The following is a 26,775-nucleotide window of genomic DNA, read 5'->3' as shown; positions in this document are numbered from 1 at the left end:
AATAAACAAACAGGACATTGTATGCCATCATCACAGGATGTCCTTCCTTCAGCCGGCATGCTGACTTGGATCGGAGGGAAAAAAATTGGGTGCAGGGATCTGCTGATTGCTCTACCAATCCTCCTTCCATCACCAGCATGTTCCTGGATGGTCACTTACACATTGCGCTGTGCAAGATCTGTGCTCATTTTCTTACCACACTGTGAAGGAGGCAACGGGTTTGGAAATGCTGCCTGCCGTGCCCTGCTGTTGTGAGCTTCCCTGCTGTTATCTAGGGAGACAGGAAGGTTTTCTTTAAGGGAAGAAACAGAAATGTTTTTCCCAGTTCCTTTTACAGGCATTGATTAGAAGGAGGCTCAGGAAAGGGATAAAATCAAAACTCTGAAACTCCCAAATGCGACATCTCAAGTGAAATACTATGATTGTTAGAGTTTGGGAGCAGGCACTTTGAATAGAGTTTTAAATCAATATTCCTTGGGAACCTGGGAGTAATTTTGTTATTTTTTATAATGTTCTATCAAGTCAAACTGCAGAAGAATGAAAGCGGGCATGTGTTGAACTCCGAAGCTTAAAAAATAGCACGAGAAACAGATTTCTAGTAAAAGCTGCCTCAGGTGCGCTCTCCGCGAAGCGCCCGCCCGGCAGACCGCGGCGGCGGGGCAGCGCCGCGGCTCTCCCTGCTGACGTCTGGGTCGAAAGGGAGGAAAAAAAAATAGTGATGTAAAAACCCAACGCGGGTGGGCTGGGCGGGGGCAGGGGCCGCAGGTAGGGTCCCACCTCCCGCTCTGTGGGGAGAGGGGCCGAGGGAAGGAGGGAGGGAGGGGCCGGTGCGAGAGCGCGGGCAGGCGGGCGGGCGGGCGAGCGGCGGGCGGGCCGGGGCGAGCGGAGCGCGCGGCTGTGGCAGGCGGCCCCCCAGCGTTCCCCAGCGGCAAGAGCAGCAGCACCTGTCTGACAGCGGGGGAGGGAGGAGCAGGAGAGGAGCGGCGGCTGGAGGTGTGAGTCAGTCTCCCGGGGACCCGGCCACTGGAAGGAAGGAGAAATGTTTACTCTGTAGAGATGAGCCAGGTTTGCCGCCGCCGGTGGGCTTCGGTGTGGAAACGCGCGCGGACTCTGCCCCGGTAAGGAGCGCGATGCCGTCCCCCCTTCACACCCGCCTCCACCTCCCCGGCTCCTGCTTCTCGCCTGCCCCGGCGCCCGCGGGACGGAGCAGAAGTTTCCTCGTCGCCTCTCCCGGAGCGAGAGCGCTTCTCTGATCGGCATTAACCCTTTCGCTCCGCCGCGCAGCTGTCGCCACCCTGCCCCCTCTTCCCCCGCGGCCTGAGTTTCGCTGTTAGTCCCCTCTCCCCATACCACGCCGAGGGTCCGTCGCTGTCGCACCGCTCGCCCCGGCCGCACTCGGGACGGGGCGCGGGGCTGGTCCCTTGGTGGCCGCGGGGGGGCTGCGTGCCGCGACCCCTGCCCCAGCCTCTTCGGGCGGCCCGGCCGTGCCTCCCGGCAGGGGCGGTCCCGGGGGAGCTCTGGGGGTCTCCCCCGAGCGCAAGTCAGTCAGACCTTACCCTCTTTCTGGGAAGATCGTGCACTTTCAGTCTTCGCGTTTCGTTTTTCCCGGAGGAGGGGTGTGAATTTCGTAGTAGCTGCGTATTCGAAAAGGAAAAATGAAGAGATTTTACACTGGGTTGAACGTCATTCCCAGCTACAGGCGTAGGCACAGATTTTGGTGAGCCTTATGGAAAGAGCCTGACCCTAATACCTGTTCGAGGATAGCTTTGATAACCGTGCTTCTGTCCTGAACAGACTGAGGGGCTGAAGGACTTGCTGGAATTGTCCTGCTAGGCTCTTATCTAGTGCTTTGAGGTAGTAATTCTAGTAGGTACCATCAAAATCAAAAGGGATAGAACAGCTTTTTAAAAAATATTTATTTTATTTGTTTCCCCTGCTCCTTTTCTGTTTTAACCCCCAAAAATGTGTTGCAGTGCTTTGTGCAGGGCTGTTGCTGCTACAGTGATGCTGGCAGGATGTCGGCTTTCTCAGCCTTCCATGCCAAAGGATAAGGGGACGTCAGGAGGAGGCGGGGGGGCCAGGTTGTTTTGAAAGTTGTTTGTGTGTTGAAAGCCGGTGGGAAAGTTCAGGCTTCCCCATTTGGAAGAGGCAAGGCTGGGTTCCGCTCTTCCAACATGCGCTTTCCATTTTTAGCTTCATTCAGACGCAGACAGCGGCTCCTTTCCTCTTCCTCTCCTTGTTTGTGACACTTTTCTGAGGCAGCTTTTCCACAGGCGACTAAGTGGTCTCGCAGCCATGACCCCACGTTTTCTTCAGCACAGAATATTTTTTTCTCAGAAGCATTAAAGAAAGGGTCTGAAAGAGGTAAAGCGGTTGTCAGCCTAGGGATTTTTTCCTCTGTTTTTGTTCCCTCATTATTACCAAGGCTGGCATTTTAAGGCGCTGCTTCAGTCAGAGCAGCTTCGTTTACACTGCTTTTTGGCTATTACTCAACTGTACCAAGTATCCTGCATACGCTTTTAAAGTGTCACAGACAACTGTATTAGTCACGCTGTATCGACGGAAACCACAACACTGAAGGACAATGAGGATTAAAGGCTGTTTTCTTTTTTTCCAGGCTGCTACACAGTGTAGCTCGAACACTGTGAGTTTCAAGGATCTGGTGAAAGGGAGAGAGTGGACAATGAAAATGGACATGGAGGATGCTGACATGACTCTGTGGACAGAAGCTGATTTTGAAGAGAAGTGCACATACATTGTAAATGATCACCCGTTGGATCCCAGTGCTGATGGAGGCACCCTAACTCAGGCAGAGGCTTCCTTGCCAAGGAACTTGACTTTCAAATATGCATCTAACTGCAAAGAGGTAAGCGGCAATGCTCTGGGGAAGGTTGGAGTCAGACAAGGCAAATCACAGTGCTTTGGAAAGTGTGTGCCTGTCTTTGATTCTTTAACACAGACAAACACGTACCCGCCACCAACTAAAACTGCCCACTAGCTTTTAATATGGGACCCTAATAACTCTTTTAAGAAACTGTGAGCTGGTCATCTGTTGTGTAATATTTTCACTGAAAATTGCAGCCAACCTACCCCTGAAACTGGTTCTGTACCAATTCGCAAACAGTTAAATTTTCACACAATTTGAACAGCATCTGAATAAGCATATTTAAACTGTGGGGTAGTTCTCTGTGCCAATTTCTAGACTGCTGTTTGCCAGGACCATTCATTGCCTCTGGCTCAGAGATTAAAGTGCCTCGGTTGTCCAATAAATAGCTTTAAAAAACATAGAGGGGGAAAAAAACTAAATTCCTGGAAATGTGTTTAATTATTTCTTTTTGTTTTCCCTTTGGTTATGAAATTGTTTTATTCTTTTCGTGAACTTGTTGTATTCCTGACTTCCTAAATTCTTAAAAACTCCAGCCGTCTGGTTAAGGAAGTAATGGTAGGACTGTAGTAAGCTTGACAGAAGGGTGACCATAGCTTAAATTAACTTTTGTTTATCTGGGACAGTATCTTCACTGGTAGCTAGCTGCGTAAGTCTGTCCTATCCTTGTCCCTGGAGTGGGTACATTCTTTGTTGTTGTTTCAGAAGGGCTGGAAAGAAATGAGCCCGGATGAGCAATTTGGTTTTGTGTTTACTCCTTCATATAGAGTAGCTATTATAGCTAGGTGTGATGTTCGGTAGGGTAATAACCCAAAGGACAACCCTTCATTTCTCCTTGTGCTGAGACTTGTGGTATAGCAACTATTACCTGTGCTTCTGCTTTGGCTAAACATACTGACCACAGAGCTGAAAAGAAGAGGTACACTCATCCGTGCCTATCAAATATTTCCTTCCAGAGCAGGTACTTGTTTAATCCTGCGTACAGAAATAGGGCCAGACTCCCAGCTGAAGGGTGTTGACACCGTGGAATTTAGCTTGGCAGTGCCTAATACAGTGCCTAGTAGGTTTGGTAAGAGGTAAAAGCTAAATTCTCTGTAAAATCACTCTTCTCTTCCCATCCGCCCTGCCCTGCAGAACTTTGGCAGAGAAAGGTCATGCTCCAGAAAAAAAGTGTGAAACCTTGCTTTGTGTTATGGCATTGTTAGATAGATCTTACTTTGGCAAGAGGAGGGAAATAAAGCTGTGACTGTTGTATGATATGAGAGGATTTCTTGGTTGAAGGATGAGCTTGCAGTGCGACAGCTCAGGACGATCCTTGGCAGCCAGCTAGTGACTGGTTGCTGAGGCTGCTTGTTCTCTCTGCCCCTGTTGAGTCGTCCTGTTGCAGCTGCAGACATCTGAAGAGCTTTCAAAATTCCCAGCACTGTGTTTGGAAACACCGAGGTGTAATTTCCTTACTCTCTGGCTTAGATCAGTGAATCAGGGTAGGAGGATTGCTGCCATCTCTGTATAAGAGATGGGGGGAGAGAGAAGTTGTTGAAAGATTGTTGGTTCTTCCTTGTAAAATGTGACCTGTGCAGCTCCCTGCTAGTGGGAGTCTGAATATAGGACATCCTCCTTTTGTTCTCCTAAGTTCCCCCCCCGGTCTTTTATTTGTGCTGAATTGCACCTACTGTAAGGAGTAATAGGAACTTTCAAACCCTGACTACCTCTAAGGTAGCTCCGGAAGAAAAGGCCGATATGATGCTTTTTTTGCCCACCTTCCGTGAAAACTACTGTTCCCACTGAATGCACGGACAGGTCACTCATTTGCTACTCATCTGAAGGGTGAAGTAGTTGCAGTTGGCATAATCTGCTTGCATTCTAGCAACTTCTGACATGAAACATTGTTTTTCTTTCTGTCTGCCTTCCAAGTTTGATTTTGTTCAGGGGGGTCAGGACTGGATGTGTGTATTGCTCTTTCACATCAGTGTTTATGGGGTCAGTGAGGGAGCCTGATTCTGGTTTTGCCCTCATGGAAAACCACTGGAGTCCTGACAGCTCGGTAGGGTGGGTTTTTTCACTTGCGAAAGGATGAAGTAAGACTTTGGGGGATGCGTGCATGCGTGTTTGCCAGTGGGTTTCAAATGTGAGCTGTCTTCATTGTTAACTTGGGGGAGAGCTGTGGCTTCATCTGGCCTAGAGTTTAAATGCTGAGTCAGTTTATTGTCAAAAAACATATATAATACATCGCTTGTGAAATGCTAATACTGTCATGATTAGATCATGAAAATCCTAGTGTTGTCATGATTAGTATTGTGTCTCCGGTTGGATCAGGAAAAGTACTGCGTGCCTTCTTAGGAGGGAGGAAGTACAACCGCTGTTATTTGGGGAGGGTTGCTTTTTCTGTTTCTTCTCTTTGCATGCTTTGTGGAGCGAATAGCTCTTCTTTAAAGGTTTATGCAACTTGCGAGGGAGCCCATGACACGTCATCATACTCTTGTTTATTCCTGGATCTTGATCAGGGACTTTTCTGAAGGACACATTTTTTGTTGTGAGTTCACAGAATGTGTCAGCATTTTAAAAAAATGAATTACTACTGCTCAAAACATTTTGGACTGTTAGATTTGCATGAAGTCATTTATTTATTTCTGTGCATGAATTATTTATCCTTTCCTCTAGTTTTGGCAATTGTCAAAAAATGAAGAAATGCGGTGTTAGGCTCATGTTCTGGAAGGCCATATGTGAATGATCTTTTCATGGAGACATTTAAAAACATTGTTTTTCAATAATTTTTCCTTTGGTCTCAGTGCTTAAAGCCCCAACAGATTTTGATATAAAGTGCCAGTTACTCTGCTGTCTTGAGTATTACTAGTGCCTCATCCTGGTCTGTGAGCTTAGGCAGAGCAAAACATGTCTCAGCAAACCACCCATTGCAGTTGCATTTCTATAATAAGGCCATTTCTTAGAGACAGACCCTGAATCAGTGATTTTGGTGAAAGCAGTGATTTTGAGCTGTTACGAAGTGTGACCTTAAACACTTGCTCCCCTCTATTGCTTTTATTCATTTTATGTGTTGTCACCGAGGAAGCCATCTGAAAGGATTTTATTTTGTGGCATCACTTTTAGAAAACTGGTCACTGAACAAAGGACTAAAAATTATGTAACTGTAGGACTAGTAGTTAAAAAAAAAATAAAATCGGTGTTATTCCAGGACTCATGATGGCCTGTCCTGTTTGCATGTGGAGAATACTGCTGTTCTGATGAAGCCAGTAAGAGTTTGTTCGGTGTTTCGGATTTTTTTAAGCAGCTCAGTGGTCCCATTGCAAAATACCCTCCCCTTGCAGAGTTAGCAGGAGTCGTTGTTTACTTCAGTACCCTCTCCCAGACAAGGATGTAGGAGCGCTGATCTTCCGAAGCGCCATCTCAGATCAGATTTGGAACCGGAGCCCGTCCAGCTCATGGCCGGGAGCCGCGGGCCGGCCAGGATGTGCTAACTGGGCCTGGCGGGCCCCGGGCGTGTCCGGCCCCCGGCGCCTCATTAGGACCCTGGTCAGTTCCAGGGCCGCCGGCCCGGGCTCCCGCCGGCCCCGGGCTCCCCGAGTGCCGGGCCGCCCCGCCGGCGGCCGCGCAGCCCCCGCCGGCCCCGCTCGCAGCTGGCCCCGCTCGCAGGCGGCTCCGCGGGCGCGCCCCGGCCCGCTCGGGCAGCGACGAGTGCAGCCCGGCCGCAGCAGCGCCGTGCGGGCTCGGGCTACCGCCGGGCTGCGCCTTCCTGCTGGAAACGCTGCTGTGCTGAGAGGAGGGATGCGGGGCAGTACTGGGAGCTCTGAAGGGAGAGGAGCTGAACGACTCTGCAGAAAAACTTGTGCGCTAAGTCGCGCGTGTCTGCCGTGCGGCGCGGTCCGGGCCCCGCTGACAGCGCCGGGGCTCTGTTTTTTGGGAGCGCCCGCGGCTCCCGTCAAGGGCTCCCCGCCGAGGGGACACCTGGCGGACAGAGCTCCGAAGTGCCGCTCTGGCACAGCCCTCCGGCAGCCCGGGAACGGCTCACCCCGGGCTCCGGACCTGGAGTTCCGCCGCTGTCCTGCCTCCTGGCCCTCGGAAGCTCCCTGCTTCCTGACCTCTTATTAAGCCGTCCGGCTAAGCTGCGGCGGGGCAGGAGTCCCTTTTGGCTGCGGCAGGGGGGTTGCCGGCACTCTGGAGCCAGCCTGCCTTGGCACTGCTGGCACCCTTCTCCTGGAGAGTGCCCCTCATCGGCCTCTGCAACTGAGCTTGAGGGGGCACGGTGAAGGCCAAGAATTGCTGACCAGAAAGCCACCCTCAGCTAAAAGTCATCTGGGCAGCTTTAGTCCGGGTTAGCAAAACTTCAGTGTTGGCACACACGGCTGTGCAAGAACATCCTCTGCCAAAACAACTTTCTGATGGGTACAGGCTGAGAAATCATCTTTGTGTTCAACTACACCGGGGAAGAGGCAAACACTGTCTGTAAGGTGGATATCAAACAGTATCTGCTGTGTCAGAGACTGTTTCAAGTTGACTAGTTCAAGGAGTGATTTCTAGAAATTCTGAGAATTTCATTAAAGTCGTTTTAATTAAGGCCAAGATATTTTTAAAACCATGAAAAAACTCAACCTATCATGTAGTAAAACTGGTAGGGTGTGCTGTAGCTTGGTTGTGAACTTTTCTTGAGAGAGCAGATGGATGTAAATGAAGATATATAGGGAAAATGAGAAGAACATCTGCCTTTTTCAGCTCTTTATGAGACAAGTACAAGCAAGACAAAAATAAAACTGAACCACTGAGCTTGTTTCAGCATATGGTAGGTGTAGGAAAATTTCTGGAAGTCCTTCTCTCCCTTCCGTCCAGATGCACAGATCAATGGAGCATTTAACTACCTCTACTGTTGATGTTTAAATTTTTTTGGTAGTGTGCTGAAACACACGTTGAAATGCAAACGAGTACAAACAGCCACAGCATACACCCAGCAATCTGTTTCCAGGTGATTACTTGATTCCATGGTTGTCATTTGTCCCCTTTATTTTTGCTAGGTGTTAGTTGTTTATTGGAATTTTTAATCTTGACCAGTACACAGGCAAGGATTTCTCTGTCTGTCTCTTTCTTATACATTAAGGGTTATACAACAGAAGAAAATGTAGCATGAGAAAATCAGAAGGCTTTGCTAATTTATGAAGGGCTGTCTCCATACAGCCCAGGATTTCTACCACCCTTTGCTGAGAAGGACTGTTAAAAGAAAAATAAAAGCTCACTGAAGTGAGCTGTCTGTGGGGTCTGATGACTGCTGCTGATGTGTCTGATTTGGTAAGGACATCGATTCCTTTTGGGGTACAGACAGCAGTAATCACAACTCTCAGTCTTCATCAACAACTTCTGGTGTTCTTGTCTTGTTCTGAAATCCTAGTGAGTAAAAAGACAAGTGGCAAGTTGTGTGAAAGGGATATGTTTAATTCATTTTGCCATGAAAGTTTGTATATTGCAAAATTAATGAGCTTTTTACCTTCCTTTTTTTCCACTATCTGAGCAGCAGGATCAATCTGGCAAGGGCTTGGGGGTCTTGGTTTACAAAATTATTGGGTTCTTAACATCATTTGGATACATTAAATTTAAGAAGATTAGTGAGAAACAGAGAGACAAAACCAGTAACTCAGCAGTGTTTTGCAAAGGGTTACTCCAAGGCACGTTCTTCTGAATAATGATGAATTGCTTCCTGATTTGTGGTCAGTGACTTTTTTTGGTATAATTACTGTCAAGAAGGAAGCTGAACAACCAGAGTACATTTCCTAGACCTACCATAGTGGAGCATTTTCTTCAAAACCCTTATGGCTTTTTGACCAAACCCACTTAATATATGTTACTGGAACTGCTGATTCCTTTTTATAAAAGAAGGTGACCTGTGAGTACATGTCCCAAACCTATTTCATATTCTGTTTTGTATGCCACTGTATGCTGGTAAGAGAACTGTAGGTTGTCTTTTTTTTTGTTTTGTTCTCTATTTAGCTATCAGGGTGGGTGTAGAGTGAAGAATGGAGGAGGGTGGAGGGTGGTTTCGTTTTGATCTGGAGGAGCAGTCATTCCAGTTCCTAACTTATTAGAAAAGTGAGTTCTGTAGCAGTGAAGTGATTGCTAGATACTGAATATTTTTGTTTGCTGGAACTAGACTTTTGGGGGTTGCCTTTGATAGAAGAAATAACTTCTGGAGATATTTGATAGTCTCTGCACATTTCACTTACTGTTTCTTCTTGTGAATATATTTCCACAAAATCAATTTTTAAGGTGGTATTCATCATTGGTTTCCATATATCTTGGTAAAATGCTAGTATCTTATAAAGCTCTTTGTATTTGTATCCAACATGACTGTTCATTTATTTCTGTTTTGCTGACCTGTCACTGAAAACTTCTTGTGTTGTCTGCTTTACTTTGTTAAGGAGGACAGGGCAAAAGAGGAAGATTTCTCAGTTTCTGCTGGCAATGAACTGATCCTCTGTTGCTCTTCTTGTAGGTCACTGGAGTTATAAGCAAAGAGTACATCCCAAAAGGAACACGCTTTGGACCCCTGGTAGGAGAGATCTATACCAGCGATACGGTTCCCAAGAATGCGAACAGAAAATACTTTTGGCGGGTAAGCAGGAAAAAATAGCACCATGTTGTTGCAGTAAGCAGATCACTAAATGAGTAGGGCTGAGAAGCTGGGTCACTTCCTGCTGCAGACCCATCTGATGCAGGGGACAACCTCTGTACACTGCCAGGCATGAACAGAGCCAGTGGGTGAATTAAGCTGAGTAAAAGCCTGGCTGTCTTGGATGTAGGGACTGTGTGGGTGGAGAGAGCAGTGGAGATGCACAGCCCTTCTCTCTGTCACTTTGGCTCTCTCTTTCAATGCAGATCGGTGCTCGGTTCTGTAAAGAAATAGTTCTGCTGCTTGCTGTAATGGTAGGCTATTTTGCATTTCTTCACAGTGGAAGGTCAGTCTAGTTTTTGCACGTATCACGTCCTTGATTTTTCCTGCTGTGAAGAAGCTGTGAAAGTAGTGCATAAACTTTTACTCTGCAATTTTGATACATTTGGTGACATTTTTTCGTGGGTTTTGAATAGAACTGCTAGAACACAGGGGTGGTGGTGGTGTTCAGTGTATACCATTCAAGTCATAAATTTTTCTAGTCCACCTCAGGATTGTTAGAAGAGCAGCCCAAGGATCTTAGTGAGGGAAAAAGAGACAAACACTAGAGGTGGTGCCTAAGCTGTACTCCACAGCGTAAGATGGAAGGGAGCACTAACCAATTTGTTTTTGCTAGAGCAGTCTGTGCAAGGGAATGTGCTTCCAGTTTATCAGTTGGCATAATTCTCAGTTTCCTTACAGACCCACTATTACTTGTTAGAGAATATTCCTTAGCCCCATGTCCTTCCACAGATTTGTTTTGCTGCCTTCTAGCCACTTTCTTTGTGCCTAAATCCATGGATTTGGGACTGTGTCCAAGCCTCTGTGCTCAGGTGCCTGCCTGCCTTAGTAATATACCAACCTCATATCCAGGTGAAACCCAGGCCAAGCACCAGCGTTCCCCATACCCCTTTCTTCCTACCTGATTGAATCATTTTGGTTTTCTCAGATCGTCTTTGTGCAATGTAATAAAGCACTGCACAGGCAGTTTATTTGCATGACCATTTTTACAAAGCAGGCAACTCTTTTCACATTCGTAAGGCCACAAAAAGTTTCTTTTTGATGAATTTTTTGGGAGCTTTTGAGCAGTATAGGAAGAATCTGGTAAGCTGACCCTAGTCCTGCCAGTTGTTAATAAGACAAGCAGACACAGAGAAGAGGGACTGCTAAACATCTTGCAGGAGTTCATTCGTATACTGCAGCAAGAAAGATGACATCATTCTCATGATGTGATTTTAAGCCTTCATGCGGAGGGATCCTCAGAAAAACTATCCTAGGAGCCATCTAAGCATCATTAAATTCCCTGTTATAATCTCTTGATTCGTTCAAGACAGACTGCTGCACTGAAAATTAATTCCTTCCTAGGGGTCTGACACAGGCTTGCATATGCAAAGGAAATTGTGGGAGATAACTTTCCACATGTTATTAAAGGCATCCTGGGCTTGCTGGCAGAAGCAGGAACATCTGCTCTGTGCACGGGGGATGCTTGCCTGTGCCTTGCCCGCGTGAGGGGAGCAGGGCCGCCCAGGGCCCACGTCATTTCTGGGAACCGCGCCGTGACTCAGCACATCTGGTCTCGCCTTCCTCAGAATAAGTGGGAGCCTGGTGGGTGCCTTTGCCAGGGGAGCCAGATCTGTGGCCCTGACGTGGGAGTGGTGGAGGGCTGGTTTGGGAAGTGGCAGCAGGTATCAAGCACCGGAGCCCCGCGTTCCTGGAAGTTTGTGAGCTGGGGTGAGCAGAGAAACCCGAAGGCTCCTCTTGATGCAGCATAACTCACCCAACTCCCTTCCATTTTCTCATAACAAACACACCGCAAAATCTCTCGCAAGCTGCTTTGATGAGGCCACATGTATTTCCCCCTTCTCAGTTTACAGGAAGTTACTCTTAAAGAAAGTGATTCTGGTGTTTGCGGCCGGCGTTAAAGGGCCAGGCTGCCTTGCCCCTCTGTGACTGTGGCTCTTGGGGAGCAGAGGAGGGGTCCTGGCTGGCCGGTGGGCGCTCGCGGGGCGTGCTGCCTGGCCAGGTGGGTGCGAAAGATGGTAATGTGAACACACCCTCTGGAGTGTTTTCCCCATAAGATAAGCTCTGTCTCCCCTTTGGAAAGGCATTTCCTGCTCAGTGAGGTGCATCTCTGGTGCAGGCTGCTCTCGCTTCAAGGTCTGGCTTTTGCCTGGTCATCTGTTTTGTGAAACCCAGGAACTCCATTTCATCCAGCACAGAGCTAGTTCCCTCCAAAAGTAAGCAATGTGTCTTTAACAAACATGTCTGCTGGATTTTCCTTGATTTTTTTTTTTTAAAGTAGTTCTCTTATTATTACAATTTCAAGAAACAGTAGCTTCTGTCAGTGATTAGGACTTCTTTCCCCTAAAGCCGCTAAGCAGTTTTTAGATTCATGTTTTCTTTCCCCTATGTGGACAAGTCAGAGCATGTCCCTTGATAAGAAAAGTGACTTCTCATGGGCTAGCCCCTCTCTAGATCTTCACTAAGTTATGGCCTGTGAATTTCATCTTTGCCTCGCCCAGCCGTTCTACAAAAGGGTTACAGTTCAACTATGAGCAAGTGTTGCTTTAGGACTCTGGTGGGGGGTGGAGAATGTTTGCATAGTTTAAACCTTTGGGTGGAGGTGGTAGGAAACTGCAAGTACAGAGGCCATAGAAAAAGGCGAGAAAGACTGACGTAGCGTCAGTCTTATACACAGGTGACTCAAAGCATTAATGCAACATGTACTCAGACCCGCAGTCATCAGCATCACCCACTTGTTGATCATAGCACCAGGAAAAGGACTATAAGGTAGACTGTTCACACAGGGAGAGTACTCTGCATTTCAGAGTTTGTGTCTTGTTTTCCCATACTACCAGAGACACAGGCTAAGCTGAAATGGAAAAGGTGACTGGGTACTTATATTTGAATACCTTTGTAACTCTCAGGATGTCGTAGTTGGAAAGGCGGGAACTCAGCTTGGACTCATATTGCAGTGATATCTGCTCATTAAAAAAAAGCTTATTGTTTTCCCCCTGGACTCTGTACGTACATGTTGCGTATAGTGCAGATATATATATTCATAAACACTTCCTCTCTATTCCAGATCTATTCAAGTGGTGAGCTTCACCACTTCATTGATGGATTTAACGAGGACAAGAGCAACTGGATGCGTTATGTAAACCCTGGCTACTCTGTTCAGGAACAGAACTTGGCTGCTTGTCAGAATGGAATGAACATCTACTTCTATACCATCAAGCCCATCCCTGCCAACCAAGAGCTGCTTGTGTGGTATTGCCGAGACTTTGCAGAAAGGCTGCACTATCCCTCCTCCAGAGAGCTGACAATGATGAACCTCAGTAAGTGGATTACAGTATGAGCAAGGAATGCTAGTAATGTCTCTTCTGCCTATACGATCTAATAATAAGTTGTATAATTACACAGCTGCATCACCTGTTGTGTCACAGTAGGTAGCTTGGAGTAGGAAAGGGGAATTAAAAAACCCAACACAACAGAAGGAGTTCCCTGTGTCTGTTCAAATGTAAATAGATTATAAAAAATCTGAGCAGTTGCTGGTTTATAATCTGAGTCTGATCTGATGAAATTCTGGATGGACAACCTGAATATACCCTTTGCCTTCAGAATCACAGCTGTTGGTTCACTCTGACTTTTCAAGTCCAGATCTCACAGTAGGTTGAGCAAAAATCTGTTTTGATAGCATATACTAAAGGTTGTCCAGTCATACTCCCAAAGGGCTGCCCTCACTGTACCAGGAAGTGGCAATGTGCCATGACTGTCTAGGTGTCTGACAAAATACGTGTTTACTGCATAATGCACTTTGAGCCTTGCATCTACACTTATTTATCTTATGGGAGCAAACCTCCTGTGGTCTTCGCATCGGGTTACTTGTTTTTTAAGCTTAGTGCACTTTGTCCCCATTTCTTGGCTTTATATCGCAGCTTTCGTTTTCTGTTCAAAAATAATAGCACTGCTAGCAGAGGGAAGAGGTGTTTCCAGGAGTTTATCTCTGTGTTTCTCTGTGGTTTCTGACCATTTCCAGTCTTGGTGCTTTACTCATAGCTTAGTCACTGCCTAGCACCTCACCCAACGCCCCTTGAAGAGAGGGAAAGATTCTTGTTGACTTCTCAATGGACTCTTAGGCCACCTGCCCCACTGCCAGCTGCTCTGAGATAGAGCATTCTTTCGTCCTTCTACCAGTGCCTACACTGAAATTTGAAGGAAAAACCAAGCAGGTTTTTTTTATAAAAAGAACTTTTTGCAGTTATTTGGCAACAAGTAAGGGGTTATAAAATATCAGTGTTGCTTTGGAGATCATTAGAGCTAAAATGTCATCCTGTATCATAAAAATGATGTCACAGAGATTAATCAAAAGTACATTTTTCCTCTGTGGATGTCATCCTTTCATCAGTTTTTTGTTTTTCCTTACAAATTAATAGAAGAAAACTTCTTGTCTTTTAATGGCAGGCGGAAGAGAGGGAGGGAATGTCCTATGCAACTATATTCTCTATTCAAAAACTGTCTCAGTGATTCTCTAATCTTTGCACATATGTCATTTCACCACTCTCTGTGCAGTTTTATTTCCTGATATGATGAACTGTTGGCTTTTCAGTGGGACCTGCAGGTGGGATGAGACAACAGCATTTAGAGTTCCTGTGAATGAGGAATTTCCAAAGATCTAGCTAGGAGGATGCACAAATGTGGGATCGGTTTCCTGCGTCTGCTGGCACCTTAGGTTTCATTGCAGAACTAGCAAGGAATATATTCATAAAGTGTTAAAGTGTTTCTTACTGTGTCCAGTTACTCTTACTCAAATGTGGTCAAAATGTGGTGTGTCTGGACACAGCAGAGTAACCCATTTTAGTAAAAGTAGGCTCAATATGTGGATTTAAAGAAATGGGATCGTGAGCCACAATTGTGTAGTTCAACCTTAACATTTGCAGTATTTCCAGGTGCTGAAATTGAAATAACCATTCTTCTCTTTTAAGATAACTACATTTAAACCATTTCAAAATTTCATGTTAGCTTCCTTTGCCTAAAGAAAATAGCAGTTCAGCAAAATAAGAAAAAGTTTTCACTTTTTTTTATTTTTCCCCTCATTTTTATGATAGACATATTCAGGCCTAAAGCCTGCATTTGGGCCAAAAACCCTGCAGGTACCATAAAGATTGAGGTTTTCTAAAGTTTTGGTGCCCTTTTTTGAAAAGTACAGAAAAAAATCTAGAAGTTTCACAAAGATGCTTATTTGCAGAAGACCCTGTAGCGACAGTGCAAGCAGGGGTGGTTTTTCCAGTGTTAGTATTGGAACTAGATGAGTTTAAAGTGAATGCCAGCACTGTTTAGTTTTCTTCTGCCCCTTCCCTCCCAGGCCAGTTAAATTTAAATTAGTGAGCATTGTGCTGCTTCTACAGCCTCTCTCTCTATCACAAAGAGTGACCAAGGTACTATGAGTAAAGTGCAGAGGGCTTGTCCCCAGATCATTAGCACGTTGCACCTGCTGCAGATGTGGGGCTTTGGCCCACCAGAACAATCTTAACACAGTCTTGCTTGAGGAGACCCCCACACCAGTACCTGCTAGGAAGTCAAGAAAGTCCTCTCCAGATAAAAGGATTGCTAGTCATTTGGTGTTTAAAGTGGCATGGCTTCTCTCAAAGGAGCAGGCGAGCATCTCTGCCCCTCCCAGCTCCTGGCTGCTGGTTTTGGCACCCTCTGAGGAAGAGGGAGGGGAAGTTGGGATCCACGTCCCACAGCAGGCTGAAGTCAGGGCCCCCTCCCACAGGGCATGCACTGATGCAAACATGAGGCAGCCAGTGGCTGTGTTGTGTTGCACTCAGATCTATCCCTCTGCCCTGTCTAGGGTGTGCAGAGCACACTGGTGCCTGCAGGAGGCTTTGGAAGAGCCGTCCATACCTTGGTTGGCTGCCCAGCCCAGGACAGGCAAGGCCACCTGGGACACACACCTACAGAGACCTTCCAGTCTTACCAATGTAAAATACAGGCAGCTGCTTTAAGTGCCTCAGGGGTTTGAGGATCATGGTCTTGGAGTTCAGCATCTCAGTTCCTCTTTAAGCACCAGAGCAGGATGGGCCTCTGGGGAAAAATGTATCAGGGAATTTCTCTGGCTTTATTTCCTGTAATTAGTGGCCTCAAAAATGAGAGAACTACCACTTTAGAGCATAAATATATTTACACATCCACATATAACATCTACTTGCCTCTGTAACAGCAAACTTTCAAATTAAAGGTAACTTCCCCAGCATTAGTTCATTTGTGCCCTGTAGAAGGAAAGCATCCAGATTCAAGACAGCAATTAGGCATGTACTTAGTTGTGGGTTTAACCCTGTCCTCTGTGTTTTCTTGAATTGGGGCCTTTGACCTAGTCCTTCAGACGCTGGAGCACACACCTACCTTCACAGCCATGATTAGCTCCAAGTGGAGCTACGTAACTTCGAGTGGATGTTGAAGTGCCTGCAAGGAGTTGCACAACAGTGGTAGAGGAAAGACTCCACATTATCCCAGCGGTAGAAATTCAGTCTCATTTTAATCAATCCCCTTCCCTTTCTTGCTTGTTTTGAGGCCCCCGATGTTTTCTGTCAGGATTTAAGATGTCACCTTCAGATGGTGCCGTTGTCCAGGAAATAGTTTTAAGTATGGGGGCACAAGATTTCCGTATTCTGCTGGCAAAAAAATAAATTTTTGGTAATTTGTTAAATGGACCTGAACTTCATTCAACTGCTCCTTCAGATTGTCTTTTAGTCTGTGATATTTTATATTTGGACTATTTAGCAAAAAGACTGAGGAAATTTGCTTCCGGGTTCCCACATAGTTTAGCATTTCATTCTTACCTCATCATGGGAGGACTATTTTGGGGTGGATGGTGGAGAGGGTAACAGTTAAAAAAAAACAACAAAAAAACCCCAACAAAAATGCAACAAAATCCAAACAATTGCATTGACTTGGGACGTGACTATTTGATAATAACAATCATATATTGCAATCATATGATGCAACTTCCTGCTGCTCTGTCATGTTTGTCTCCTCAGTCAAGTACAGGCAGGTGACATCTTTTGGTCAAGCTTCAGAAAAAAAAGTTCAAGTCAGGGAAAGAAAATTTGCATATTTACAAAATAGTTGGCAATCTTTTTGTTTCATTAACAAGTTTAATGAGGCATTATTTAAAATGTTTCAGCTTCTATAAAGATTAATTTTTTAATACTTTTTTCTTAAATGCAATTTATTCTTTTCTTCTTCCTGCTGGCCCTGACATGCTGGCCGTTAGCTCAGCCCTGCCGCTCGCTTTCCCTTTTGTTTATGGGCAGTTTCACTTTCTGGTTTTGAAGCTTTTCTGTTTGGGTTGAGAGGAAACATCTGCACTTGCTTAAAAAAATGCCTCCTGGAATGTTCAAAAGGGCTCAGGAAAAATTATTTTTAAGTGATATGAAAGGTTTTCTTCACAAAGCCAGAATTTGGGGACTAAAGTTGAACTTAATATGGAGGATTATTTGAAGGCTCCCTTAAAGACCTTCTCTGAGCAAAAAGTTTTCAAAGGCATGCCACCCTGCCTTGGACACATTCAGAAAACAGATGATCAAATTATGTACTTCTGAATGTTGGTCTGCATTCTCATTTTGAGTGCAAACATTCTTTGTTTTGCCCGCTTCACAACTTCGAGGTTCTCTTACTACTAGCAAAAGAAGTGCTTAATTTAGATCGAAAATGTGAATCGGCATAATTAAGCTTCACCACTCGAAGTGTTCAGTACCATCTCACTCCTGAAATTACTATTGAAATTACTGTCTGCCTACAACCGTTTTTCAAGTTTTTAGAAAAAACCAGATCATTGTTTTTATGAAATCTTTCTCAGGCTACAGCTCAGAGCACAAGAACCGAGAGCAAAACCTACAGCTCTGCAGCAGTCTGTAGCTGGAACACCCACATTGGAGTGACTTCAGGCAGCCCCTCCACTCAAGTTTTGTTAATGCTTAAAAGTAACAGCAGTTTTGTCCTTTTTCTCCTTGCACGCACTCACTAATCTCAGATCTAACTAAATAATCTGTTGACCTCAGAAGTGGATCAGGCTCCTCAAGAGGCACGTCTGGAAGTTTTTTTCTTTCTTTTTTCCCCCTCTTCCCTCAGATCAGTAACTTAAAAATGCAGCTGCACTGTTCTTGTTTTGTCATGAATCTCTTTTCCGTGTCTCTCTGACCACAGAAACTAGACAGATCTTGGAAGAGTATGTGCCTATATTTAGTGTGTAGTGTGTGTGTGTATATATGTGTGTATGTATATGGGGGCGGGGGGGAGAAATGCATTTCAAGAGTGAGAGGGAGACATTCTGATTGGTAAAAACTTAAATCTAAGATCACAAGTTTTAAAAAAAATCCATTTATAAAAAATATGTCTCTGAAGTGTGGCTCCTATAAGAGCAACAAGAAAGACTGTAAACCTCTCAATCAGTTTCAGCCCTGGCTTAAATCCACCTTCAGCATAAAACCTAGGAACCTCTCCTTGGCCCACAACATTACCTTCTCTTATTTTACACAGTGCTGACACACTTGTTTATGTGTGTTTTTATGTTTATGTGTTTATGTTGATCTCTTTGGTGTTCCCAAGTGTCCCTTGTGCTCAGGTAATAAGGGAAAAAGCCAAGAGGGGATTTATGGACCAAAAATCGCTTTCAAACTAAAGAGACTTGTCACAATTAGACTTAAAAAATAATCTTTAAATATCGCAATTTCTGTCTACACATGGAAATTAGTAGGAAGGAAGGCTTTACTGGGAAAATTCAGAAAGGAAGGAAAGAGCAATTATCTTTAGTGAGTCAAGTGGGAGCATGGGCTTCTTGCACAAAGAAAGTTTCACTCTCTGCTTGAGCTTCCTTTCTGTCACTCATGGGCTTGCTCCCATGTGTGTAAGGCACGTATGTCCCCACCCTCGTGTTTAACCTTGTGACAGTAGGGGCTGTTCCTCCAGCTGAAGTGGCCCCAGTTTCTCTATCGCTTTTCCAGCAGCACCAGCACTTCTCCTTCCTCTTCCCCTCCCCCTGGATTTTTTTCTTTAGAAGAAAAAAGTGTCAGTTTGAACTTCCTGCTTGACAGACCCCACTGAGAAACTGATATGGGCCTGATAAGGTGGTATTTATTTATTTTTCCTGCTGCGAGGCTTCACAAGTCCCACTTCCCACCCCCATCATGCAGCTTTCAATACTGCCCGGTCTTGATACTTCCCAATGCTGATAGTGTCACTGGAAATGTTTGCTCTTGGACACTGGTGTGGTGAAAGGCAGCTGATAAGAAGACACAGATAATATTCCCAGTGCCATTGTGGAGCTTCTTGAACCTAGTTGACCTCAGTGTTATGCCCCAAAATCTGGTGGACTTTGAGAAAATCAGTTACCAGTCCACGAGTGCAGACAAAATGACCAAAGAAAGTAGATGATTTTTAAAGCTAGACAACATAAATAATATGCTATGATTTAATTTTTTATACAGCTCTGCATTAAACTTTCAACATTGAGAGAAGTAATCTGTGCATTTATGTGTGCATATGCTTGCTGTACAACACCTCTGAGTTTTATCATAAATATTCTAATTGAATATTCAATTTGTGAAAATACACAAACTGCTCACATATCTCAAACTAAATTTGCTTGCTAATGCCATTTGAAAAAGGATGCTACTGTAAAGTGGATTGCTGTGAGTAGAAGCATGCTTTGAAAGCAGCTGTTCTGTTGGATACGTTTAATAAATGGCTGTTTCTTTGCCTTATAGGGTAATGTTGCCAAATGATAGATTCCTTCAGGGTAGTGAATAGTGAAGCAAAGAATCCATGTTGAAAGCAGTATGGTCATTGCCTGTTCACATGTTACTTGCTGGGTTCAGATGATCCTGCAGAAATAACTGTTTCTCACCTCAGATAGTGAAGTAAGAGCAGTCAGTCATGGAAGGAGAAAAGTGTCTAAAGGACTGTAATATTTTTGAGTCACATACATACCAATGTTGATTTGTAACTCCTGATGGAAAGCCGTGCACATAACTAAGCATGATTATGTAGTTTTGTAGTTTTCCCCCATAATAAAATACCTTACAAGTAATCAAGATTTTTTAATTACTAACTTAGATAAAAGCAGACTTCTTTTTCTACTGAAGATGCCTTTCAGTGTACTGTCTACATTGTAATATGTCCAGATAGCAAGGTCTTTGAATACAAATAAATGGAGTATGTGCTGAACTGAGATGAATGGATGCTAGCTTCCATTTCCTTCTAAATATATATTTCTTTTTCCTTTTTTTTCTTATTTTTTTTTGCTAAAGTACATTTCAACTTAAGCTGGAGCCAACCAGTCTTGCTTTCTTTTGCTTTGCTTCAGCATTTTTTTTATAAAGTACAGCTGTAAGCAGAGGAGCTTTGCATAGACTGAATGCCACAGAAATCTGCAGTAAATAGTCTGCTTTGTTGTAGATGTTCCTAAGCAGTATATTTAATGAGTAATGATCTGTTTACTGATGGAGAATACCTTCGCTTTGAAGAAGGCTTTCATCCTAGCCAGCCATGGTTTTTTTGGTACTGTAAGTAATTGAACTGGCTGGTGAAGTGACTGCTGCGGTTTGGCAAAAGCTGATTTGTCATGCCTTGTTATTTTACTGAGGAACATTTCTGGGAGTGTTCTGCAAAGTCCTTCTGTTAAACCTGTATTATGAACAAATGCTCGTTACCACATTTATTAGAAATACTGCTTAAAGACACATTCAACAACAAAGCTAGTCAAATTTAAGGGGAAAGAAAGGTGAAATCAGTTTGCAGAGTGGAGACTAACACTCTGCAAATGCATCGTCATCCAGATCTGTATGTACTGTCTGGTATCCCTTAAATTAACAATGCTTTTTATTAACACTTAATACCAGCAGGCATTTCTTCACACAAAAATTAGTCTTTTGGCAAGTTAAATGATTGCTCATCTTTGAGAGTAGCCATTCCTTCCCACTAAACTTGTAGGAGTTAGATTGTGTTTTGAAAAGAGATAATACCAGTGACATATCTAAGTAATCATTACCTTGTCTTTGTATTTCAGCACAAACCCACATTAATCCAAAGCAGCACAGTGCTGATAAGGATGAGCTTTATCAGAAGAGCATCCCAAAGAAGGAGCACAGTGTGAAAGAAATCCTGAAAATGGAATCCAATCCTCCAAAAGGAAAAGACTTCTTCCAGACCAACATTTCACCAGTTACTCCAGAAAAAGACTTGGATGATTTGCGTAAAAACTATAGCCCGGAGAGGTGTTTCTTCCCTCGAGTTGTCTACCCAATCCGACCTCACATTCCAGAAGACTATCTGAAAGCTTCCTTAGCATACGGGATGGACAGACCCAGCTACATTACTCACTCACCCATCCAGGCATCTACTACACCGAGTCCTTCTGGGAGGAGCAGCCCAGACCAAAGTTTAAAAAGTTCAAGCCCTCACAGCAGTCCAGGGGTCACTGTTTCACCTCTGGCACCTACTTCCCAAGAGCACAGAGAGCCATACTCTTACTTGAATGGATCGTATGGCTCAGAAGGATTAGGGTCTTACCCTGGATATGCACCCCCTGGCCACCTCCCACCTACCTTTCTACCATCCTATAACCCCCACTACCCCAAATTCCTGTTACCTCCATTCAATATGAGCTGTAATAACTTGAGTGCTTTGAACAATATCAATGGCATCAACAATTTCAATCTCTTCCCAAGGATGTATCCTCTTTATGGCAACCTGCTCAGTGGAGGTAGCCTTTCCCACCACATGCTGAACCCCACCGCACTCCCCAGTTCATTGCCGAGTGAAGGAGGCCGTCGATTGCTGCAGCCTGATCATCCGAGAGACTTCCTCATACCAGCACCTAACAGTGCCTTCTCTATCACAGGCGCTGCTGCCAGCATGAAGGACAAGCCATGCAGCCCTACCAGTGGGTCACCCACTGCTGGTACAGCAGCCAGTTCGGAACATATAATGCAACCTAAACCTACCTCAGTGGTGTTGGCTGCCACCGGCGGTGAAGAAGCCATGAATCTCATTAAAAGTAAGAGGAATGTGACCGGTTACAAAACTCTCCCATACCCACTTAAGAAGCAAAATGGGAAGATCAAGTATGAATGCAATGTTTGCTCCAAGACCTTTGGCCAGCTCTCCAATCTGAAGGTAGGCAGTGGAGAATAAGACAGGAGTCTGCTGGGAAGGGCTCAGGTTTCTCCTGTAGTTTTCAAGGAAAAGTGGAGGCAGGCCTCCCTTACTTGATTGGCTGTTTATCTGTCTGGGCTTAATGCGGCATCCCCCACTCCCCACAAGAAATCATCGTTGTGTGTTTTAGTGCTGACACCAACCAATTAACTAGATGACATTGTATTTTGGCAATGGGACTCTTCTGCTGACTCTAGGAAACATCTGAAAGTACTTTTGTTACAGTACTGGAAACTGCAAATTGTTAATTGCTTTGTTTCTCCATAGGTGCACCTCAGAGTACACAGTGGAGAGAGACCATTTAAATGCCAGACTTGCAATAAAGGCTTCACACAGTTGGCTCACCTCCAGAAGCACTATCTGGTACACACGGGAGAAAAACCCCATGAGTGTCAGGTATGTAACACACACAGAGAGGACTTCCCTTGGAGGCCGAAGGGACGGCAGAGCTTGTGCACACCCCGTACGGTGTTCAGGGAGAGCTGAGTGACAAACCCTTGGCTGCTCAGGGCTGGAGTCCACACCACAGCCGTGCACAGCCCTGGTGCAGCAGCATCTGGGAGAGAGCATGATTGCTTGTAGCCTGCTAGAGCAACATCTGCCTGATACAGTTTTGCCATCAGCCACACTCAAAATGCCATTCACCATTATTTAATTAAAAAAGGTGGGGATTTTTTTTTCCCTTTATGAGAAAGTGTGAAGATATAAAAAGCTGCTGCTTCATCCTGCTGTCTCCTCCTAGGTGTCTGTGATTTAAACCATAAAATCCCCTCCCACTCATTCACTGTTTCTCTGCCACCCCCCACATTAGGTTTGTCACAAGCGGTTCAGCAGCACCAGCAATCTCAAAACCCACCTGCGGCTCCACTCTGGAGAGAAGCCTTACCAGTGCAAGCTCTGCCCAGCCAAATTCACCCAGTTTGTGCACCTGAAGCTGCACAAGCGTCTCCACACCCGGGAACGCCCCCATAAATGCATCCACTGCCACAAGAGCTACATTCACCTCTGCAGCCTCCAGGTCCACCTGAAGGGCAACTGCCCCGTCGCTCCTGCCTCTGGCCTCTCCATGGAGGACCTGAATCGAATCAATGAGGAGATCGAGAAGTTCGACATCAGTGACAATGCTGACAAGTTGGAAGAAGTGGAGGACAATATCGACTTAACATCGATCGTGGAAAAGGATATACTGACCCTGCTCAGGAGGGAAATGGAAGGAGCTAATCTGAAAGTATCTCTACAGAGGAACCTAGGAAATGGGCTTATCTCATCAGGATGCAACCTTTACGAGTCGTCAGATCTGTCAATTATGAAGTTGCCTCACGGTCATCCACTACCTCTGTTACCTGTAAAGGTCAAGCAAGAAACAGTTGAACCAATGGACCCTTAAGACTTTTTGGCAAAGTGATTTTTTTTATTTATGACTTGGCAAGTCAGGGTGCCTGTAGCAGTTGCTTGTACGTAGTTTCAATGCTGCAAAGCAATCTTGGCTTACAGTAGTTTCCCTACGCTCTCCAGCTGAAAGAAGGAACTCCAAAGTTACTGTTTTCTCAGGGCATAAAAAGGGGCAAAGGACTGTGCATTGCCTCGCCAGTTACTAAAAGACAATCATTTATCCATAACTATTTTTTCAATGATAGTACTTCATAATTTATTATGCAATTAATCATTCTAAAAGCAATAATTAGGAAAATGTTTACAATGACTGGAAAATTCATTGTAATTTTTACTTTAAATGTTTTTATTTTTGTTTTATGGCCATTCTTTGTAGATATGTTTTTCTGCACATCTGTTTTAAGAACCTAAGATTGGGGTTTCAGTAAATGTGTTTTATGTACCAATGTCTTTTAAACAAATGCGGTTTTTCATATTGCCAAAGTTGGACATGTGACATACAGAATCCTAGATCACGTTTGAAAAAAATGCCATGTACTTCTATGTGCAAATCACCCCACTGGGAATAGAAAAGGAAAAAAAATAACCAAATCAACAACCCAGAGTAGCAGCAAGCAGGGAAGAAACTGTTTCCCCTGCCTCTCTGAGGAGAGGAGAAAGATTCTTCTACCTGCAGCTCTACCTCGAACAGATGTGGCACTGACCTGCCATGGACAGTACCACAGGTTTTAGAAAACAACTCTAGCCCCACACATTGTCATGTAACTTTAAGACCAAAGGAATGCATGAGCCTAACGTGGTTTTTCAAAAATAAAATCTCACATTCTTTTATTTCCAAAAGCAGTTTAAAAGCAAAGAAACAATTATTCTTAATATTCTGCCTGAAATGAGGTTTTTGGCAGATTTCTTTCTTCTGTTTTTTTGTTTTGTTTTGTTTTTTTGGCCAGAGCCTTCCAGGGATAAAAAAAAAAGATGGTCAGATTCCCTGAGAAAGAAGGGGTTCGGTTTTACTTGTATTTTCCTCTCCCACTTTGCCTGGGTAAAAGTGGGAAACAAAGTCCTTTCCTGGCACATAAATTTTTTTCGTCCTTCCTGTACGACTCAGATTTTTCTCAGTATTTGTGTTTGTACATTTTGTGGTTAATTTAATTAAAGAAGAAAAGGGCATTGCAAAGTTGTTGAACAACAATTACCTCAGTGCTTGTGTCCAGTGGTGCAGACAATGCTGTTTTAACTAAATGCTTTGCTACTTTAGAGAAGAAACCAAAATGTGCACAGGGAAAGATAGAATGCACGTCCTTTTATCTTTTTGTTTTGCTAAGCCCAAAGATGATATGGTGATGTTTGAGGTGTAGCAAAGAATACATGTATATTTATAGATATATTTATACCACTATACTATATATGTATATGTATATATATTTATACCACTTAAGTTGTGAGCCAAACCATGTAATAAAACTTATTTTTCATCTAAGTGTGAAAATCAAATGTTACCCAGTTTTGCATATAACCAGTGACCTCAAAACCAGAAGATTGTACCAAGGCATTCATCACTTGCAAGTACACATGTGCAGTTGTCCAGGTGGAGCTGGAACTTGCAAACACCTTACATGAATGACATCATCCACGCTGGCGTCCCAGTGAATTCTATGGGAATGACCCTGTTTGCAGGACAGGGCTTGTCAGCTCCCTGCTCTCCCAGCAGTCTGCATTGGGGGAAAGGAGGCTGGTGGTCAGTCAACAGACAGCCAGAAAACATAACTGAAAGAACTTGGAAAGAAGCCAAACATGACCAATGTTTGATGTGGTCACAAATCACAGTAAGGGCAGGAGGGAAGTTAGTTGACATAAGCCCCTCGTCTCATTGTACCCTGCCATTAATGATTTGAAGAGTTAAACTCACATAAATATAAGTAGCATTATTACACAACTCCCCTCCATGTATCTTTTTTTGTCTGGTTATATTCTTACAAAATTTAAAATAGCCCACCTCTGCAATCCAAGGTTCAGTGATCTTTTTTTTTCAGCAAACTTCATTTTAATGGCTTCTGTTAGAAAAACAAACAATCCTGAAATACAAGTCTCTCAACACAGCTTTTGAAGGACTACAGTTCATTACATTTCCACTTCTGCAAATTGTGAGGCTGACATCTTTTAAATGTAGCAATAGTTCATAAATATAGTACTTAATTGTAGGAAAAACCAAAGTATCACTACTCTGTCACTGGACACACACTTTTCCTATTATTGCCTGTAGTGCTTTCTTGTATTTGACACAAATTTTACAAGAATTTATATGCATCAGCTTTAAGAATTGTTACTTCTCTTTACTGTTTCCCCCTTCCCTTAGACGTTTTACATGTGAATGTAGCAACAATCAACAGTGTTTTTGGGGGCTTTTTTTGTCTCTCTTGAGAAAGACTCTGACCAAAGTTAACAGGCTTTTTACTTTGCTAGAACAACAAACTATCATATGTTTACGTATTGGTTTACATCATTATTTATGTGCAAATTGTCAAATGTAAATTAAATATAAGTGTTCATTGCTTTACCGATGCTTCCCTTGTCTTCAATCTCTCTGCACTGAGTGGGTGCATAGCCTAGACGTGGGGCACCATCCCCTCCTGGCCCCAAATGTGTGCTATGGGGAGGGCAATGGTATCTCCAGCAATGCTGACTTTTGCCTTTGTGGGTTCTGATTTTCCCTGATTGAAAGTTGTAAACAGCAATGCCAGAGCCAAGTACCCATGCCTTCATTTTTTACAACTCTTTCCTCAGTTTCAGGCAGTACCTGTAAAAAAACCCCAACAAAACAAACAAACAAGCAAAAACCAACCACAACAACAAAAACGACCAAAAAAAACCCCAAAATTTTCAGGGTTTCAGTGGAAATATTTGAATGCTATCTGCCTTCCAGATATGTGACCAGGGTTCTCATTTACATTTTTCCAAATGATTGTCATTTCTGGCCTGAAACCCTAACCACTGGGACCACAATGACACACTCAAAATGTCAGTGTGAGACCACTTAGTCCTGTCTAAGCATGGTGGGAACTGCATTCAAAACAAACGTGGATCTGTTGTAAGTGCTCACAAAGGAGATGTGAATACATACTAAATTCAGGAGAAGGTCAAGTGTCTGTCCCCTTCCCCACCTCAGCCCAAAAGTAACAGCAGGCCAGGATGCCCCAGAAAGCTAATTCAACATTTGCTACTTCCATCACTTACTAAGAGATCTAAACCAGAAAGGCCATGTGCTGCCCTGCCCTACCTGAATGTTAAAGAAATAATGTTCCTGCGCATATTGAGACACTCAGCACCGTATGATGTTTTAAAAGTATTTCACTGTCCTCTTAAAAAAATTCATTTAAACATCTGTCTCAAGAATTTGAAATACTGCCAACACTGAACTGTGGAGTTAAGAAAACCAGAGCACTATTGTCATAAACGTGCCAAATGCAGCATGTTATATTCCCATATTCAACAGAGCTATTGCTGTAATAATTTTAAAAAAAAAAACATAGGATAACCATTACCGCCATAAATCATACTTCATTACTTGGCAAAGCATTACGTTGCACTGGAGAGTTATGTCCTGGGGACACTTGTAAGCTTTAGAAGATGTTTAATA

The 26,775-nt window shown here is 44.1% G+C and overlaps 1 protein-coding gene across 5 annotated transcripts; it reads left to right on the top strand.

Annotated features, from left to right (window-relative positions):
* Window positions 1-922: 922 nt before the first annotated feature.
* PRDM1 (PR/SET domain 1) lies at window positions 923-25,676 on the top strand. 5 transcript variants are annotated; one of them, XM_051792375.1, is made up of 7 exons: window positions 923-1,118; window positions 2,618-2,866; window positions 9,378-9,497; window positions 12,619-12,871; window positions 20,602-21,710; window positions 22,017-22,145; window positions 22,561-25,675. In XM_051792375.1, exons 2-7 carry the CDS (start codon window positions 2,684-2,686, stop codon window positions 23,134-23,136), a joined length of 2,370 nt encoding a protein of 789 aa, XP_051648335.1. In that variant the 5' UTR covers window positions 923-1,118; window positions 2,618-2,683; the 3' UTR covers window positions 23,137-25,675. The 5 variants fall into 5 exon arrangements, with proteins under 5 accessions (XP_051648335.1, XP_051648333.1, XP_051648332.1 ...); XM_051792373.1 differs by lacking the exon at window positions 923-1,118 and adding an exon at window positions 1,939-2,364; XM_051792372.1 differs by lacking the exon at window positions 923-1,118 and having other exon boundaries at window positions 2,585-2,866; window positions 22,561-25,676.
* Window positions 25,677-26,775: the final 1,099 nt, after the last annotated feature.

Source organism: Manacus candei, unplaced genomic scaffold, assembly GCF_025592945.1.
Source record: "Manacus candei isolate 608988 ecotype Guabito, Panama unplaced genomic scaffold, ASM2559294v1 h1tg000034l, whole genome shotgun sequence".
Lineage (NCBI taxonomy): Eukaryota > Metazoa > Chordata > Aves > Passeriformes > Pipridae > Manacus > Manacus candei.
The sequence above is the reverse complement of the archived record's forward strand: the minus strand, read 5'-3'. Positions and strand labels throughout refer to the sequence as shown.